Source organism: Aspergillus luchuensis, chromosome 6 (assembly GCF_016861625.1).
Source record: "Aspergillus luchuensis IFO 4308 DNA, chromosome 6, nearly complete sequence".
Taxonomy (NCBI): domain Eukaryota; kingdom Fungi; phylum Ascomycota; class Eurotiomycetes; order Eurotiales; family Aspergillaceae; genus Aspergillus; species Aspergillus luchuensis.
In genome coordinates, this window is record NC_054854.1 from 1,637,917 (window position 1) to 1,654,477 (window position 16,561).

Genomic DNA, 16,561 nt, shown 5'->3' on the forward strand with positions numbered 1-16,561 from the left:
ATGGTGATTGGAAGAAATGGGTTCAAGACAGGCGGGTTGTCGGAGGAGAGAAAAAGGAGGAGATGGGGGAAATGCTGCTAGATTACTAGTATCTCGTAGGTTGTTGTCTGAGCGGATCGTCCTAGCAGATAATAGTAGTAACTAGTAGATGGTATCAAAAGTGGTACCAAACGGGGAATGACTATCGACCCAGTCAACTACTGTTACTAATAAGTATGTACGATGTACTTAGTATTCATCCCTCCATAATACACATTACAGTTATCAGGTGCTTCAAAATCTCCCGAGAGAGAGAAAGAGAGAGGGAGAGAGAGTGTGTGTGTGTGCTTGAGAGAGAGAGGGAGGGAGGGAGAGATTTGGAACTGTAGACTAGCATCCAAAAGGGAAGCGTCAACAGAAACAGCGGACGCGGCAGGTGGCGCTATCCTTGACAGAAGAAGAAATGCCGCACAATGACAGGGTCGTCTGGATCTAACAGGCGATCATCGCCCCCCCCTCCCCAAGAATGTCGAACCAAACAGGCCAGAACGGGGGTGGACGACGTAAGTAAAAAAGCAGCAGACACGAGTTCGGTCGCTGTTACCAAACCCCCACCACTAGTATCAACTAGTACTAGCCGGTACTGTATAGTAGATCATTGTAATTAAATGAAGGTGTGGTTCCCGTTCCAAACCACAGACTGGATGGAGTGCAGTAAGTAGTAACAGTGCTCCGAAGAGAGAAGACCACAACTGCACTACTCATCTATTTACATGAGGGTTTCTGGCTGATCCAAGTACCATTTGACGCTATGACGGAAGGGATGTCAGTCAGTGACAAAAAAAAGAAAATAAAGAGTCTGAGAATGGGGGAGAAGTATACAGTAGAAATCATATCTACTGTAGTTCATTGTCAAACAAATTCAATAACTATCTAACCTAAACTCAGCCAGTTTCTAAATCTCTTTCACGCGTGTGAAGAAAACATGGAGAGATGTCAATGGGCATTTCCCATCCGGGAATCAGGATTCGGAATCCCATGCAGGGCACAGGATACGGTGCCTTTTTCCCCCTCTGCACGCTTAACGCAGGTGGCCTATTCGAGTAATGGGAGGGGAGTTCCTACTATGTGTACCTCCGTATTGCCCCTGCACCGGATTATACAGTAAGTAGTGGTCAGTAGTCAGAAGAGATAGGGCATCCCGTGTGCCAACATTTCAACAATCCCCCAACGCACTTGGTGCATGAGTGACCGCAATTCCATCTTCGTTCATTTCCGCATGCGCCACTACTACGGGGCGTTCCCATCCCCTCCCTCCTACTACTGACTAGTTACTACGTAGGTATACATATGCAAAAGAAAGAAGAGGAAAAAAGGGAACCAAGCGCCCACTTTTGCCCGTCCCTCCCGGGCGGCGGCGGCGACGGCATGTTGGCCACGCACGGTGCGCATTGCCAGAAGCCTGAGGTCTGTCTGAAATGGATAGCCAGCAGCCGAACTGATCTGATGATAGGTTCCCAGATATGTTATCCTGCATAAGCTAGGATGCACTGTGCCACGCCTCGAGCTCGTGTAGAAATATGATTTGGTCAATGGTGGCAATCCCCAAAAAGGGCGCCAATCGGCCGGGGAAAAGGACCGCATTCAAAGGATTCTCATTGGATGAAGGAAAAGGGAGGGAGTGATTTTCCAGGACTACGGGGGGCCACAGGGCCTGAGGATGACTTCAAATCTCCCCCAAACAAAAACATGTCAGGTGGCTCAATATCATCATCATCGTCATGCAGTCGAGTTCTATCGTGACGGGATCGTTTTCCAGAGTGTAGGTGTTGTGATCAATAATATTTGCCCGTCTTTTCGGTTTAAACTATGTAGGTAGGTAGATACATACTTCGACCCATTGATTCCTTGCGATCCCCTCAACCTGGATACTGGGAACACCTACATATTTCCTCCCCCAGTCTCCTTCTTCCCCTTCTCTCCAGGTGCCTGTACCTACGTCGTACATCAACGAACTACTAGTTGCACACATGGCCTGGTACCCACCCGACTTGCTACTTTTACTGCTAGGCCACACTACTCCATCTCGCACGCTGGCTTGGCAATCATCCGAAAATCGGGGGAAGGGCATTCATCGGGTTTACGAGGTTTGGACTTAGCTGCCTTCCACCTCCGGGATAGTGAACCTGGAGACGCTCCAGCAAGAGTGGGAAATGATAACCAGAGGCCCTTTTCTGCTGGTCTGGCGAATAAGAATGGGGTCCATGATAATCAGTTTCGGAATGACTTCCTCTAGGCTCTAGCGAATCTCCAATTACGGCGATCGGTCGGGCGCTCCCAGGACATGGGACCTAAATCCAACGAGGGATCCACTGATGGCAATAGTTCCGGATAGCGCTTGTCCGCGCTGTTTACTTACGTCTTTCCTACGATCATCCACCCTCCACCCATTAAAACGGGTCACGACCCAAACCATTCATTTCTGCGTGAATGGTTCGATGCGGAGAAAAACCAGTTCTGTCAGTCCCCCTTTGACGATGCTGCACTAATACACTAGACTAGCTGGGGGAATTAATTCGTTCTTGAAGGTCGACAACACTACTACGTAGTAGTTAGCCGCTATCTCCGGCACAGCTTTAGGTAATAAACGCAGGATGGAGATCCCACGGGATACTGTCTACCGGGATACTGACTGGGCGGTACGCTTTGGCAAAGCCATCAACCGCTCACTAGTCTTCCTTAGCTCTTGACCCCTACCAGCCATTCCGATCGGGGGATGCCTTCTTTGGCACAGCGGGACTGGCGCGCGCACATACACACACATACACAAACACACAATGCAACGCGCTTCGTCATGCGATCGATCCTGTAGGCTGTAGTGGACTGACTCGACCTCATCCACCGGGACATTGATCCCAGCAATAGAATCAGGGATGGGAGAATCAGGACCTGGACACCGTCCGTGCCCCAGAGACGAGGCAACCAAAAGGCGAGGATACAGTAGCATAATAATACATGACACAGTAAGTAGCAGGTACAGTAGGCCCGAACCCCCACACCCCATCCCTTGACTGTGCACTGCTCTTTGAGGATCAGCCGGAATAATATCATCAGCATACCTATTAGAGGGATGAGGAATGACTGGTCATAGGGTTGGCGACGTGACCTGTCGTGGTTCTCTTTTTTTTGCTATTTTATTTTCTTTTCTCATCACTTTCTCTCTGGCCGTCCTGCCGTCTTAGTTGGCCCTGCAGGATGAGGGCGACGCTAGACTAGGGCACCTGCTGGTGTCAGAAGTGTGTCCTCTGTTTCACAACCTCAGAAAAAGGGTTAATCAGGAGCTCAGGCTTGCTTGATGCACACTCAGATGAGGATGGTAACACACGCTCAGCCTGTCTTGATTGGAAAAGCCCATTGTCTGTGGGCACCAACCTGGAATGGGGGCTTTTGAGTTACGGCTGATGGATCATGGATGTCGATCAGCCATGGCCATCTTCTTGAGTCTCCATCGCCCGCCATTCCTCGCCATCCTCCTTCTCATCATCTCGGGTCCGACCCTGCCATGTTCCCCTAATAACTCCGTGGTAATTTTAAAACTACGTAGTCATCATCCCATTCATAAATCTACTAGTATCAAACTGGTCTGTTCAGAGCTCGGCAATAATCCAGCAATCATGCTATTCCTTGGCATCAATCCATGCAGTGCCCCCCCTTCGGTAGATGTTAGATTAATTTTAATTTAGCATGTCAACCATTTTTCCAAACCATGTGGCTCATCCTCACAATTGACCGCAAAATGGCTAGGGGTAACCTGGCTTGACCAACTCCGGCGTAGTCTGACTGAGGTTGTCCGGATGTCCAGTGAGAAGTCCTGGTGGCCCATCCGCTTGTCGCTGCTAACCACGAAGCCATGGAGATTAGTGGCTTCGAGAGAATGCAGTGTTGATCCCCATAGATGGTATCTATCTATCTAGTCAACGATACCCCTACGGATTTAGCGCTATCCTTTAGGCACATCACAAATCGTCGAATTAATTTTCCAAAAAATTGTTCCCACCCCCTACTAACTACTAACGGAGTACTAGTATTGAAGGGACCCCAGCCGCGCGCACATGGAAGAAGGACCCAGTATTCAGCAGGACTAGTTCTGCTCTTAGTCGCTTGCTCTTTGACCTATTCATGCCACTTCTCACACCGCAACCAATATCGCCTTCAGCTTGGGTCGTCATTCTATGGTAGCGGTGTTATTGCTTTTGCCCGTCTGCATGCACCCCATTCCGATGAAGGCAGTATCTACTTAGACGGTCGCACAGTCTTTTCGTCCCTAGATGCTTTGAGCAAGCTTCTAGATCTCTTTCTAGGCACCAAGCCACTCCCCCTTGCCTGTCAAAACTTATTTTCTTTTTTTTTTCTTTCAGCCTTTTTCCCTTCTTTTTTTCCTTCTATTCTTTTTTATGTAATTTTAATTTTCCAGTCGACCTTCCCATTTTGAATAATTCCCCTCCCTTCATGCTCTCAACATGACTTGCTGGTTTCTCCTGCCGGCTCATTCCATGGCAGCCCACACGTTGATTCTTAACTAATACTGCATTGCTCAACGCCTTGTCAGCCACGCTTTTGGGTCGATGAGTGGAGGAGGAGGAGAACAAAGTGGACCATCACCATCTACTCACACAGTGCTTACTCCTTCCCGCGCAAGTGCCAAGTACTTCGATCCAATTCTTTCTCTCTTTACACCGCGACCGCCCACTTGATACCGATACTAGTAGTAAGTAATTACATCGCCAGCCTTGTTCATGGATATTACCATTATGTAGTCTCCCCCCTCTCTCTTCCCCCCTTCATCCCGCCTTTTCCACTCTCAGACTATGCAACTAGACCAGGTACACCCATCCCTAATAGTCACTAGCCCGGTTATAGTAATCAGTAATATAGCTAGCCACCTGCGAATTCCCCCACAGTCTAGCCAGGGATCCAGATCCCGACCACCACCCAGCCTAGCAGCAGCACCACCACCACCATGCCAGAAAAAACGTGGCTCGGGGCCATCGGCGCGTGTGTTAAGATTTTTTTTTTTATTACTTTTGCGGAAATTTCTGCGACAGCTTCGAGACATCAGGCCTTTCTTCCATCCAATCCGTCAGTCAGTCTCCATCCTATGACGATTTTGAGGAATTTCCTTTCTTCCTAGACCTATCTACCTACCTTACGTTAGTAGGAAAGATGATTAGTAGCAGTTGAGTTCGGAGTCAAGTTACCTCGCCTATCCCTCAATTCAGCTCTTCCACCCTCCTTCCCCCCTTTCCCCCTGGGCATTGAGGTCATGCTTGGCGCGCCAACCTCGCTGACGGGTTGCCATTCTTGCTGGGGCCGGTTCGTTAATTGACGGCCGGCCGGTCCGATTTCAATCCCTGTCTTACTACTTACTTAGTCTGAGGGGTTTTGCTCGGGACACTAAGCTAGTAGACTACTATCTAGGCAGCCAGGCATGTGGTTTAGTTAACTTTCAGTTTAGTGTGCTTCAAGTTTCTAAGTTATTGCCTTCCTTGTTCTTATTTCCGAGGTGTTTACTTTTTACTAGTATACTACTACTACTATAGACAAGGTATACACATATCACTTACTCCCACTCCCGTACGTACCTATCTTAAGTAAGTAGAATGGGGGGGGGGGGTTGTACAACTTACCCAGATAGACACCCTGCCCATGTACATACTTACTTTCTTGTTCTACCCTACTTTTTGTGTAGTACCAAGATGCCCTTCTTATGTATATGTACCCATGGCGTGTATACTCCGCCGCCTTGTCCATGTGTCCATTTACCACCCAATCAGATTTACACTTGCCATGCACAACGATATCATACCACAGCACCGGACAAGACGTTGGACGCTTGCGTAGGTACTCACTTTGTCCTACGCTACATCTTGTTACAAAAGCAGTACTACTTGATTTTTCTTCTTTTTGCCCCAGTGGATTCACGCTGACTAGTAAGTAAGTAGACAGTATGAAAATAGCAGCAGTATCCATGCAGTAAACAGTAGGCTAAGTGAGAAAAGAAAAAAGAAAGAAAGAAAGAAAAGACTAGGGAACATATTCCTAGCGCAACGCCACTAGTTCCAGAATAACTGAACTCCTTCGTTTCGTTCGATAAGGGGGCGGCTTTTTTGCATTCCTTTTTTTTTCTTTCTTAGACGCGGCAGCGGCAGCGGCAGCGAGCGGCAACATCATCATCGTCATCGCGGCCTTTTTATTTTATTTTATTCATTGATTAATAACTATATTAGTAGAATGTATTATTAGGTGAATAAAACTAGACTAGCTAGTTTTCTACCGTAAGTCAGCAATCTTTTTTTTTTTACCATTCCTAATTTAGCGTCTGAGCCACTGGTTCTTTGCGTCTCTGATTGCGGACTAATTCGGGCGCTGCTAAATGTAGATCGACATGGTATGTTTGGAGATTTGTTTCACTCTTGTATCTAGCAATAGCACTACTCTACGACGGAGTGCGGAAGGCCGGCTGGCTAACTACAAAGTGACTAGTTGCAAAGCAGTTTAGTTATTCGATTAGTTAGTTACTATCATTCCGATTATTAATTTCGTCGTCGGGCGCGCGGGGGCAAGGAACTTGGACCTTATGATTTCATCGATGATGAGGATTGGTGATGATGCTTGGTGGTGAGTGAGGTGGTCTTCACACCGTATTTTGTTCCATCAATTACAGTATGCATCTTTTGTTAGTTACACTCCTTATCTATCGCTCTATCAGAAGATCAGATATCAGTGTCGTCTTACATCTTTGCTAGGAAAACAAATTAAGTCACTTACAGTATTTAGATGGAAGTTAACTCTACTTTCTTAATCAATTACTGAGGAGTTTCTAATTCTTTAAGCTTTGAAACGGGCACTTAAGCAATGCTCAACAGACCAATTGCCCAACTAGGCAGGTACTATATGTATTACACCGTTACAGTGAGTAGTGGTAGTAGTAGTTATCCGAGTGACCGCGGCTCCCCTGATTTTACTTACTTGCATTACTACTTACAAGATAACCAACTAACTACTGACTGACTATCTAGTTATCCAGACAACGAAGTGACTATTAACTTACTCCTAACGAGTCAGCATACATCACTACTTCCCTCCCGCCAAGTGCCAACACTCTTGTTGCCCCGCTCGCTCGCATTTGCAGATGATGATGGTCAGAGAAGAAGAGGAAGGAGCAGAAGGAGGCTCAGCTGAAGAATTCCTTCACTCTTTTTTTTTTGAGTCTTCTGACATACTCATGCTCATCTTGGAAATGCATCCTGCAGATACTAACTGGACTGACTGCCTAGCATCTCGGGCCCGGGTTTCGGGAGGGGAGAAAAATGAGAGAGGCTGAAGACTCCTGCCTGGTACAGTATGGTGCAGAATTCCAAGTTTCGTCTAGGAGGAGATACTTAGTCAGTTGCCTGTGGCTAATGACTTGTTTTCTCAATAGTGCAGAATCCCTACTTACTCAGTATCTACTTTACTTCCCTGCCTTCCTTGGTCCTGGTGGATATTCGCCGATTAGTAGTATCATGTATGTGGGTTGAATAGCTAGCTAGCTACTACTTAACTAGTACTAACCGATAATTCCAGGAAAGAAACAAAACCAACATATCCGAGACCACTTTTTGACGCAAACATGGTCAATTTATTTATTTATTCCAAATGAGAATTTCCGCGACGGCAAGGCAACACACAGACAATTCCTCTCGCAAAATTTTGGCTACGCTACATGTGTATACTATACCAAATGCACGGACATTCTTCGGCTAACTAACTAACTATCATTACACTGCTTACACCAGCCGGCTATAGAAAGCGGCAACTATCGAAGGTTCAGGTTTCACGGCTTTCTTCGGTAATCAGGTTGAGTGCAGGTTCGACAGACAGACGGTAGACTATATGCATATGGTATGCAAGATGCCCAGCTAAGCGAGGTCAATCGTACATATTATCAGGTTTGTTTTATTTTATTTTATTTTGATTTTCTTACTATCGCTGTGAAGATACTTGATAGCGTGGCTCATGAAAAGGAAAAAGCAATGCAAGGGGTAAAGTCGGTAAGTAAACCCCAGCCGGGATATGATCGGGATTATTTTATTTTCTACTTTTCTTTTTTTTGAGGGTGGCGGTTTCTTCAGACCCGAGACAGACAGAATGGGTGGGTGTGTGTGTGGGGTGGGAAGGGAAGATGGAATGAGATCGGACATATCATCTACTAACTTCGAGTCTTACATTTACTTTGCTTTACCCTGGGGGATTGGGATTGTTACTGGGGGGTCAAGATATGTGCTGACGAATCAAGAAATGACAGTTGGTTTACTTGGTATAGTAGTATAGGTAAGTTCGGTTAGATCTACACTGCAAAGAGCCTTTCAACCCTTGCCTTAACCTGCCAAGGTAGATTAGGTATAGATGGGTAGATCTGGTTGCGTTGCCTGTGTGGATACCCAACCCGATCGATCCATCATCATCATCATCATCATCCACCCACACATAACCCCCAGAGACACACACACACAGCAGACGAGATCAGATCGCATCGTCTGGTACTATGCACGTCCTACATACTATGTACGTATGACCTACGTACCTACGGAGTACATCGCGATGAGACACGGTAGAGCCGTTTTCTTTCTTTCTTACCTTCCCTTCCCTTCCCCTCCCCATGGGTTAAAAGGCAGAAAAATAAACGCAAGGTTCTTCTTTCACTTTCCATTCTTTAACTTGACACTAGCTATAACTAGCTGACTATACGTTCGGTCGAACTTACGTATACCCTAACTATCCACATCCATCTTACTTTTCCTAGTAGTATCTTCATCTACTCAAACTGCTTACCGATCTTGGTATCCAAGTAAATCGTTAAATACACTACATGCCACCCACCCGATGAAAAAGGATGCCGGGGACCCTTCCCCGAGGAATGTACATACCTAACCTAAGTAGTAACCATAAATACATAGTTTCCATCAATATGCCATCTCCCTCCCCCTCAAGAATGTAGAATGTTAAAAACGTGTGTGTATGTGTATGTGTATGTGTATGTCTGATGGCTGTGTCAATCACATGGCAAGTAAAGTTTAGGAGGAAGGGGGAAGGAGGATCTTGTCGACATTCTTCCTCTTCCCTTTCCCTCATTTCCCTTTTTGTCTGTACCGCACAGAGTCTAGACATATGGGGCTGGGGCTGGCATGGCATGGCATGGCATGATGGCTGATGACATACGTATACGTACGTACTGCTTTGCTCTATGTTGGGCAGGTAGGCATGAGGAATGTGGCTGAGTACGGTTACTGTGCTTTGCTTTGCTTTGCTTTGCTTGGGCCGTGCTCGTGCTCGCTTTGCCACAGGGACTAATAAATCAATGTAGAGTTCTGGACTATTGTCTATGGGGTTGGGTAGTACCTTGCTTGATTATAGTATAGTATAGACTAGGGTGGGAAATGAAAGGATACCCTACCCTTGCTGGAAGGAATATGCTGTGCCATTCTTGAGGATGTGGATTCAATGAGATGGATGGTGGATGAGTGGATAAATGATACATCATCGGGGGTTTTCTGCTTTGGGGTGCTTGGGTCATGTTGTGTGAGTATCAAACACGAGCGGTGCTTTGTGTTTGTGTTTTGTGTCACTGGTAATACTGGGGTTTGGGGAGGAGAGGATTGAAAGCGGGAGGGGATGTAAGGTGTGCTGCGCTGCGAAATTAGGTAGTGTATAGATTGGATGGAAGGGAGGGAAGTAGAGTTTCTCGCTTCTGCGTTTGTTGCGTCGGATATCTTTTCCTGCTGGTGTAGCTGGGGAGGTGAGGTGTGAGTGGTGGTCTATACTAGCACTACAAGTGTAGATGGATAAGAGTGTGAGGGTTTACTGGTGTCTATGTATATGTGCAGCCTGATAAGTACTGATCTAAGGAAGTAGTGTACTTGCGTGGTCTGCACTAGTAGTAAGGTGAAAGTACTTTTACTATCTTTCATCAGTCGTGATACCTTCTCTTGCTCATCAATACATACCACTCTCTCTCATCAATTAGAGTATAATTCCATCAGTAAAACGCATAGATACCCAACTAGAGCACAATCAAGCCTCTTACGAGTTGAACTACAGTCTAGACCTACTATTCCTTTTTCAAAGACGCAATCTGTCTCAGAAACCAACTACCATACTACCTCCATCCTAGCCAGCTGACTTCATTATCTGAAACAAACGCGTACCTCGGATACGAATTCGGTCTATCGACGGACAATCTCCAGAGCGAGCGAGTATACACCATACCGCAATTACATTTACACACTACCGTCCAAGACATATACGAATCAATTCAATAGTAAGGGCTGATGTCTCAGCCATCATCACACCCCACCAGTGTAGCCATCGACATGGCGGTGGACACCAAGATGAATAAAAAGAACTAAACGAGAAACGAGGCTATCAATAACTTGTGTTCTCCTTTCATTGGTTGGCATACCGTATGCCGTGTGCTGGTTTGCTTGTGGCGGGTTTGCTACGTCAATGTAGTGCTAGTGGTGGTTCTGAATGGTTACAGGCATGGCCCAGAGCCTACGCAAAGGTCTGGTGAATGGAATAAAATGTTCAGACTGATAGACTACAATTTTGTGAGACGTCGGGCATTGCTATTCCTCTAAAAGTACGGTTTCAGCTTCCTGGATCGGGTGTGTGACTTGTTGCTTGGGTTATGGCTTCTGTTGTGCTATTGTGGCTGTTGGAATATAGGAGCTTGGGGTTGTGTGTTATGGTGATGAGTGATGAGTATCAATGCGCTTTTGCTAGACGAGACGAGTGGGATTGATATTTGTGATGAGGGGGTATTTTGTGTAACGTGCTGTTTGAGATGTATATAATTGTTCGCTATTGGTAATATTTAGTGGGATGCAGTGTGGAGGTTGATATTGGGGCTTGATGGGGAGTTATTTCATGGGCCTTTCGATAGTAGCAGTGATAGTGAGCTGTCTTAAAATAAATGTCATATTATTTATAGAATGGGAGGACGTTGGATATGTGGTTAGAAGAATCAGGAGGAGGGTTTGTTTCGATAGAAGCGAGAATATCAAAATAGGCTATAGGTTACAGTTTGGTTTGACTGGACCAGCACATTGTATGATATCAAGCTAGATCAAGCATCTTAGGGTCAGATCAATTATCAACTGCCTCTCGATGGAAATAGATATATTTTGGTAACGGGATACCTGGCATAGAAGCACTGGCCACAACTCCGGCATATAAAGCTCCTTGTGATACAGTAACTGAGTCAGTTGGGTATTCAACTAAGTCCGATTGTTTTCAATTACCTTGAGTGAATGCCAGGGCTATGCACTTGTCTAGCCAGATCTGTTTCGGTGGTGACCAGCATGCGACAACATTCTGATAGCCCAGAGTCCAGCATATATCTCCGCCTCTCCTTGTATCCTAGGCTTCCATTCATAGCCTTACAACCGATTAATAGAGGGATGATGTATCATGGCACCGACCACAATTGAAAGTTCGCTTGTGTGTGATACAATATTGATCGATTAAAGGGGGCTAGTTCGCAATTTGTCACTTTCGGGTTGCAGGCGAAGGCAATTGACGGCTTCCAATGTTTGTCTGGGCTGATACCTTTTGTATGCGAAAGGACCGGATCAAGTCTGGAGTTGAAATTCATAGATTAGCATTCTGAAGTGTTTAAAGCAACCGTTAGGTTAGCTAATAGGCTCAGATAGTTGCAAGACTGCCTGTAGTTGCAGGGTACATAGTTCTCAGGATATAGGAATTAACCTCACTTCACTAAGCAGACCCCAGTTATAGATAGCCCCAAGCAAATGACAAATAGTACTGAGCAAGCGAAGCCATCGACAGGTTTTATTGCCCAGTTGGATCCATCTTTTTCACTTTGTATAGGCCTCTTCCGTTATCTGAGGCTTGCTTTTGTAGAATGGGTATCGGCTCGCGGACTTCGATCGATTCATTTGTCGTCGGCATGGTGACCCACCAGAGATTCTCCGCATAGACAAATCATGGATGCTTCTCGAGGCAGACTGAGAGAAGTGTGACACAGACTCCTATCGACCCGACTCGCGTGAGACAAGGTGCCATCATGAAAATCGAACGCTCCAGTCAGTGGCACCAGGGGTAACTCGTCCGATATAGACACTGGCATCTGGCAATAATCTCGGGGAGAATGAGCTCCAGGATAAAGGCCTCTAGTAAAGAGTCCTGTGTTTGCAAGATACATGCTGCTCGGTGAAAAGGGTGAGGTGTGAGGGTAACAACGAAGGAGTTCGACTAGTTAGCGGGTGACATCCCGATCCCGCTCGTCTCCCCTTCTCGTCTTCGCATACGTCCAACAGCCTGGCCTTGGTCCTGAAAGGTCTGAACTAGCAACATCTGAACCCTACTATTCTATTAATGGCTCTAAATAACATAAATTCTATAGTCTGGCCCACCAGACTTGGTTTATACGAGCTCCGCTTACTACAACAGGGACCAGCCATTTACCGTCTATTCCGGTCCTGGCCGAGTAGATCGATGCTAACCCTGGGTCTTTCACTCTACGAAATCCTGCAATCAATGCAGACTTTAAGCTATCATTGCGCATCATGAGCTCTCGTCAGGTAGTCAAGGTGACAAAGATGAACTTCAAGTGGGGAACTCAGCGGTAGAAGCACCATCAGGGGCAGTTCGTGAAACCTCGTCCATCAGCCCCCGTCGCCTCCTCACAGTTTGTCTCTTCCCCTCTTTCTCTTTGATTCACTCCATTCATTTACACATTGGCGTGAATAGCACATCATCAGCTATCTAATCATTGACGGGCGCCTCGTTTCTGGTCCAGGGGATTTTCATAGGAGCTGCACCACGCTTGTGTGATCTATGAGCATCTGTCGTTTACGAGTTGCATATTCTGGCTCTCTTCAAACATCTAACTGTATACAAGCCATTGTCTGAACTTGAAGGGAGCCATGCTTTCAGCATTCGCCGTCCTCGTGGTCGCCTTTCCTATACTGGCAATGTCAGACACAGTGTACACGTCCACAACGATGAAAACGGAGGTCACAACAGTCACAGATACATATGTTCAAGTTATTGAGGGGCATGGGATGTATTACAACAAATTTCTCGGGTACCTTGCCGGAAGCATCGTGGATGTGAATACCGTGGAGGGCCAGACTACCATCGTGCTGAACTGTACTCAGGGCATATTTGCTAGATGCGACATGGAGGCCAACAGAATCCCCCCTACGATAACCGTAGGTCCTTCAACATACATACACAGCTCAAGCGGCACCACACAAGACCCCCAGAAGTCCACTATCGGTATCGACTCAAGGGCCTGCAGGATTATTTCTTCAACCCAAAGAGCATCATGCGAGACCTATGTGAGCTCCTGGTGGTCTGACCCTACAACGATTATGTCCATGGAAAGAACGAGTACTACAACTTTGGGACCTGCAGATATCACTTACCACCACTTAACAATTACGGCGGGTGCTGAGAAGCTTTCATCACCGGTGACTGCAACGCAGGCCCAGAATAAGACTGCTGTCGCCACTTCCACTGCCTTGACCTCTACAACAACCGCTGCCCCTTCACCTAGCCCAACTCCAGAGACACATTCCTCAAGAGCGTGGATTGCTGGGCCGGTTGCTGGAGCCGTGGCCGGCTGCGGCCTGGTAGTAGCTGTGTTGTACTGGTGTCTGAGGCGGAAAATCCAAGGAGAGCCATCGGCTGATGCTGGACCAATAATCCAGGATCCTTCAGGGGAAATCAAGAGACCCGGCAGCCCTGTTAAGTATATGGCAGCAGAAACTCAAGGAACCCCTGTATCCGAGCTTCCAGCGGATGAGCCTTCATGCGTTCAACATACTACCTAGACTTTCTCGGGGTCTTTCAGGACAGCAATGGACAAAGCGTGAATATTGCATTGGCCGAGATTCGTGCTCGAGCAGTTCTGTTGAACCAAAGTTATGTCGAGCCTGTTAGTGTGGTCCCGGTATCAGTAAGAACTGTGGGGAATATGCATTATCACTGACGATGGTGTGGGTCTTTTCCAATATCTAATCACCTCAAATTGATACAACTTAGGTGCCAAATCCTACTCGGAAATATTCCTCGTATGATTTTGTACAATATAATAGCTGAGCGAGTTGAGCAACTCATACACAACAAGCACTTACACACTTTACCTCCCTGTATTTGTCTCTATATGAGTACTGCCATTCAACCTTGCTATCATGAACTGTTTCTCTCATAGCAACTCTAGTCTGCCATGTCTATATTCAGTCACATGACCTCGGAGGAACCAAAACTCCGTCGGCATTTTCTCCCATCGCGAGCCTCGACCGAGGTCTATACTCTCCTTCTCGTCCCCCTTTCGCTTTCTGTCGAACGTCCGGTGCTTCTCGCGCTTCTTCGTCTCGAGTCATCATCATCCGGCGTCGTGGATGGCAATTACTCCGTCAGTTGGATTGATCGCCGCCTGACCCGAGACTCACGTGCCCAGGAGTCTCGCGGAAGCCGGATAATCTCGCTGTTCAGACAGTAGTATACTTCATTCATTCCAGTCTTGAACAGCCTCTGATCCTTGGTTCCAAGCGACGCCATTGAGTGTTGGTTTCAGGGCTTGTTCTTTCGTTTTCACGATCTCGCCTTCTTTCCTTCCGGCTACTTTTCTCCTGCGTCACGTGGTCATATGGTCAGATTGTTCTATGACATGACTACTTTTGTTGTTTGCTAGTACTCTGCCACCAATTGAATTACATCGGCTGGCTCTATTCTATCTACTGGGCTTCTGGAAAGCATTGTCTGTTGGGAACCATTCTATATTCGCTATATCTGGGCGATACCGCGCGAGCATCATCCGGATCTTTCCATCATCTACCGACTCACCGGCTTTATCATGACAGCGATTGCAATGTTGCCAATGCCTCTACGTGCATCCAAACAATGCGCTCGGCTATTTACATCCCCGCTGGTGAACACTCCCCTCTCCCAGCGAGGATGGCAGATGTCGGTAACAGAAGCACGCAGCTTCTCAGCGATTACTCTGAGCAGTCGCTCAAGGATTCAGGCAAAGTATGATATGATTTGACTAAGTTTGACCAAGCATGGCCATGAGAATAAGTCGCTAAATCAAGATCCAGCACATTACGAAAGAAGGTCGGCCTTTGCGCTATAGAGTCGCAGTTGGTACGAAGTGTTGGCCAACAGAAGCGATACTCCGCACAAAAGCCAACAGATCCAGACTCTTCAAGGTGAGCACTCAACATTACGCCTGTCAGACGTGTAGGGTTATCGAGGGCTGCGCTCTGTTATCAGCCCCTCCCGAGTCCTAACCGTGTCATATCTCTCAAAACAGCCTCAAGAAGTCGCCAATTCTCTCCAAGCTGCCTCGGACTCATGAGAATATCTACACCGTCCCCAACATTCTCACGTTCACCCGTCTACTTGCGGCGCCTATGGTAGGATACTTCCTCGTTCACGACCACCACGTAGCCGCACTGAGTCTGTTCGCATACGCCGGTATCACAGATCTTGTGGACGGCTACATCGCACGGCGGTGGAACTTGCAGACCGTTGTCGGAACGATCATCGACCCGATGGCTGACAAGCTGCTCATGACCATTGGAGTCACCTGCCTGGCCGTGAACGGGTCCATCCCAGGTACGTTGTGTCCCCGAGGCATAAACCAACGACGAACCTTCGGCTCAATTGGCTAACAAACCCAGTCTGGCTCGCTGTAATCATCCTGGGACGGGATGTCGGACTAGCCATTTCTGCAATCTACTACCGATGGATATCCCTGCCACCGCCCAAGACCATGGCCCGGTACTGGGATTTCTCACTCCCCTCGGCCGAAGTGAAGCCCACTACGGTGTCCAAGATCAATACGGCCCTGCAGCTGCTCCTAGTGGGTAGTGCGATTGCGCTTCCTGTACTTCCCGAGACGGTCATCGACGCTTGGAGCCTGAGGGAAGCAATGACCGGATTCCAGTGAGTGGCCCATTTTATTCCCCAGTTATCATTGTTACCCTTGCCCCGTCACTGTTGTAAAAATGTGTGCGCGTAAAGCGGGAAGAGGCCTATGTAAACCCGTTCTGGTGTATGTCTGGTACATACGACCATAGGGTGTGGAAAACAGGGCTTCCCGTCCGCTCAGCCGTACTTAAGCCACACGCCGGGAGGTTAGTAGTTGGGTGGGTGACCACCAGCGAATCCCTTCTGTTGTATGTTTTTCTTTTTTTTTGTCCTTTTTTTTTTTTTTTCATTCGATCGAAACAATTACAGGAAAAACCTCATGATGAGGTTTACTAACAGTAATTGAAGGTACCTCGTCGCCGCAACCACCCTCTGGTCCGGCCTGAGCTATGTCTTCTCCAGGGACGCTGTCAAAATCCTCTCCAAGGAAGAAGTCCAGAAGCGCATTGCCCGCGCCGCGGCGGGTAAGAAGCCTTGATCAAACCCACTCCCCAGCCCATAGTTGTCGCATCATAGATGAAGTCTGTGTGTAGGTGTATGTATGCATGTATGTATATATAAATAGAGCATTGTTGTT

The 16,561-nt window shown here is 47.1% G+C and overlaps 2 protein-coding genes across 2 annotated transcripts; both read left to right on the top strand.

Annotated features, from left to right (window-relative positions):
• Positions 1-12,968: 12,968 nt before the first annotated feature.
• AKAW2_60584S (uncharacterized protein) lies at positions 12,969-13,880 on the top strand (the record flags this gene model as incomplete). Its single annotated transcript, XM_041692726.1, has 1 exon — positions 12,969-13,880. One exon carries the CDS (start codon positions 12,969-12,971, stop codon positions 13,878-13,880), a length of 912 nt encoding a protein of 303 aa, XP_041546082.1.
• Positions 13,881-14,905: 1,025 nt separating this feature from the next.
• AKAW2_60585S (cardiolipin synthase) lies at positions 14,906-16,462 on the top strand (the record flags this gene model as incomplete). Its single annotated transcript, XM_041692727.1, has 5 exons — positions 14,906-15,081; positions 15,150-15,260; positions 15,365-15,669; positions 15,735-15,999; positions 16,333-16,462. The coding sequence occupies 5 exons, from the start codon at positions 14,906-14,908 to the stop codon at positions 16,460-16,462; spliced, it is 987 nt and encodes a 328-aa protein (XP_041546083.1).
• Positions 16,463-16,561: the final 99 nt, after the last annotated feature.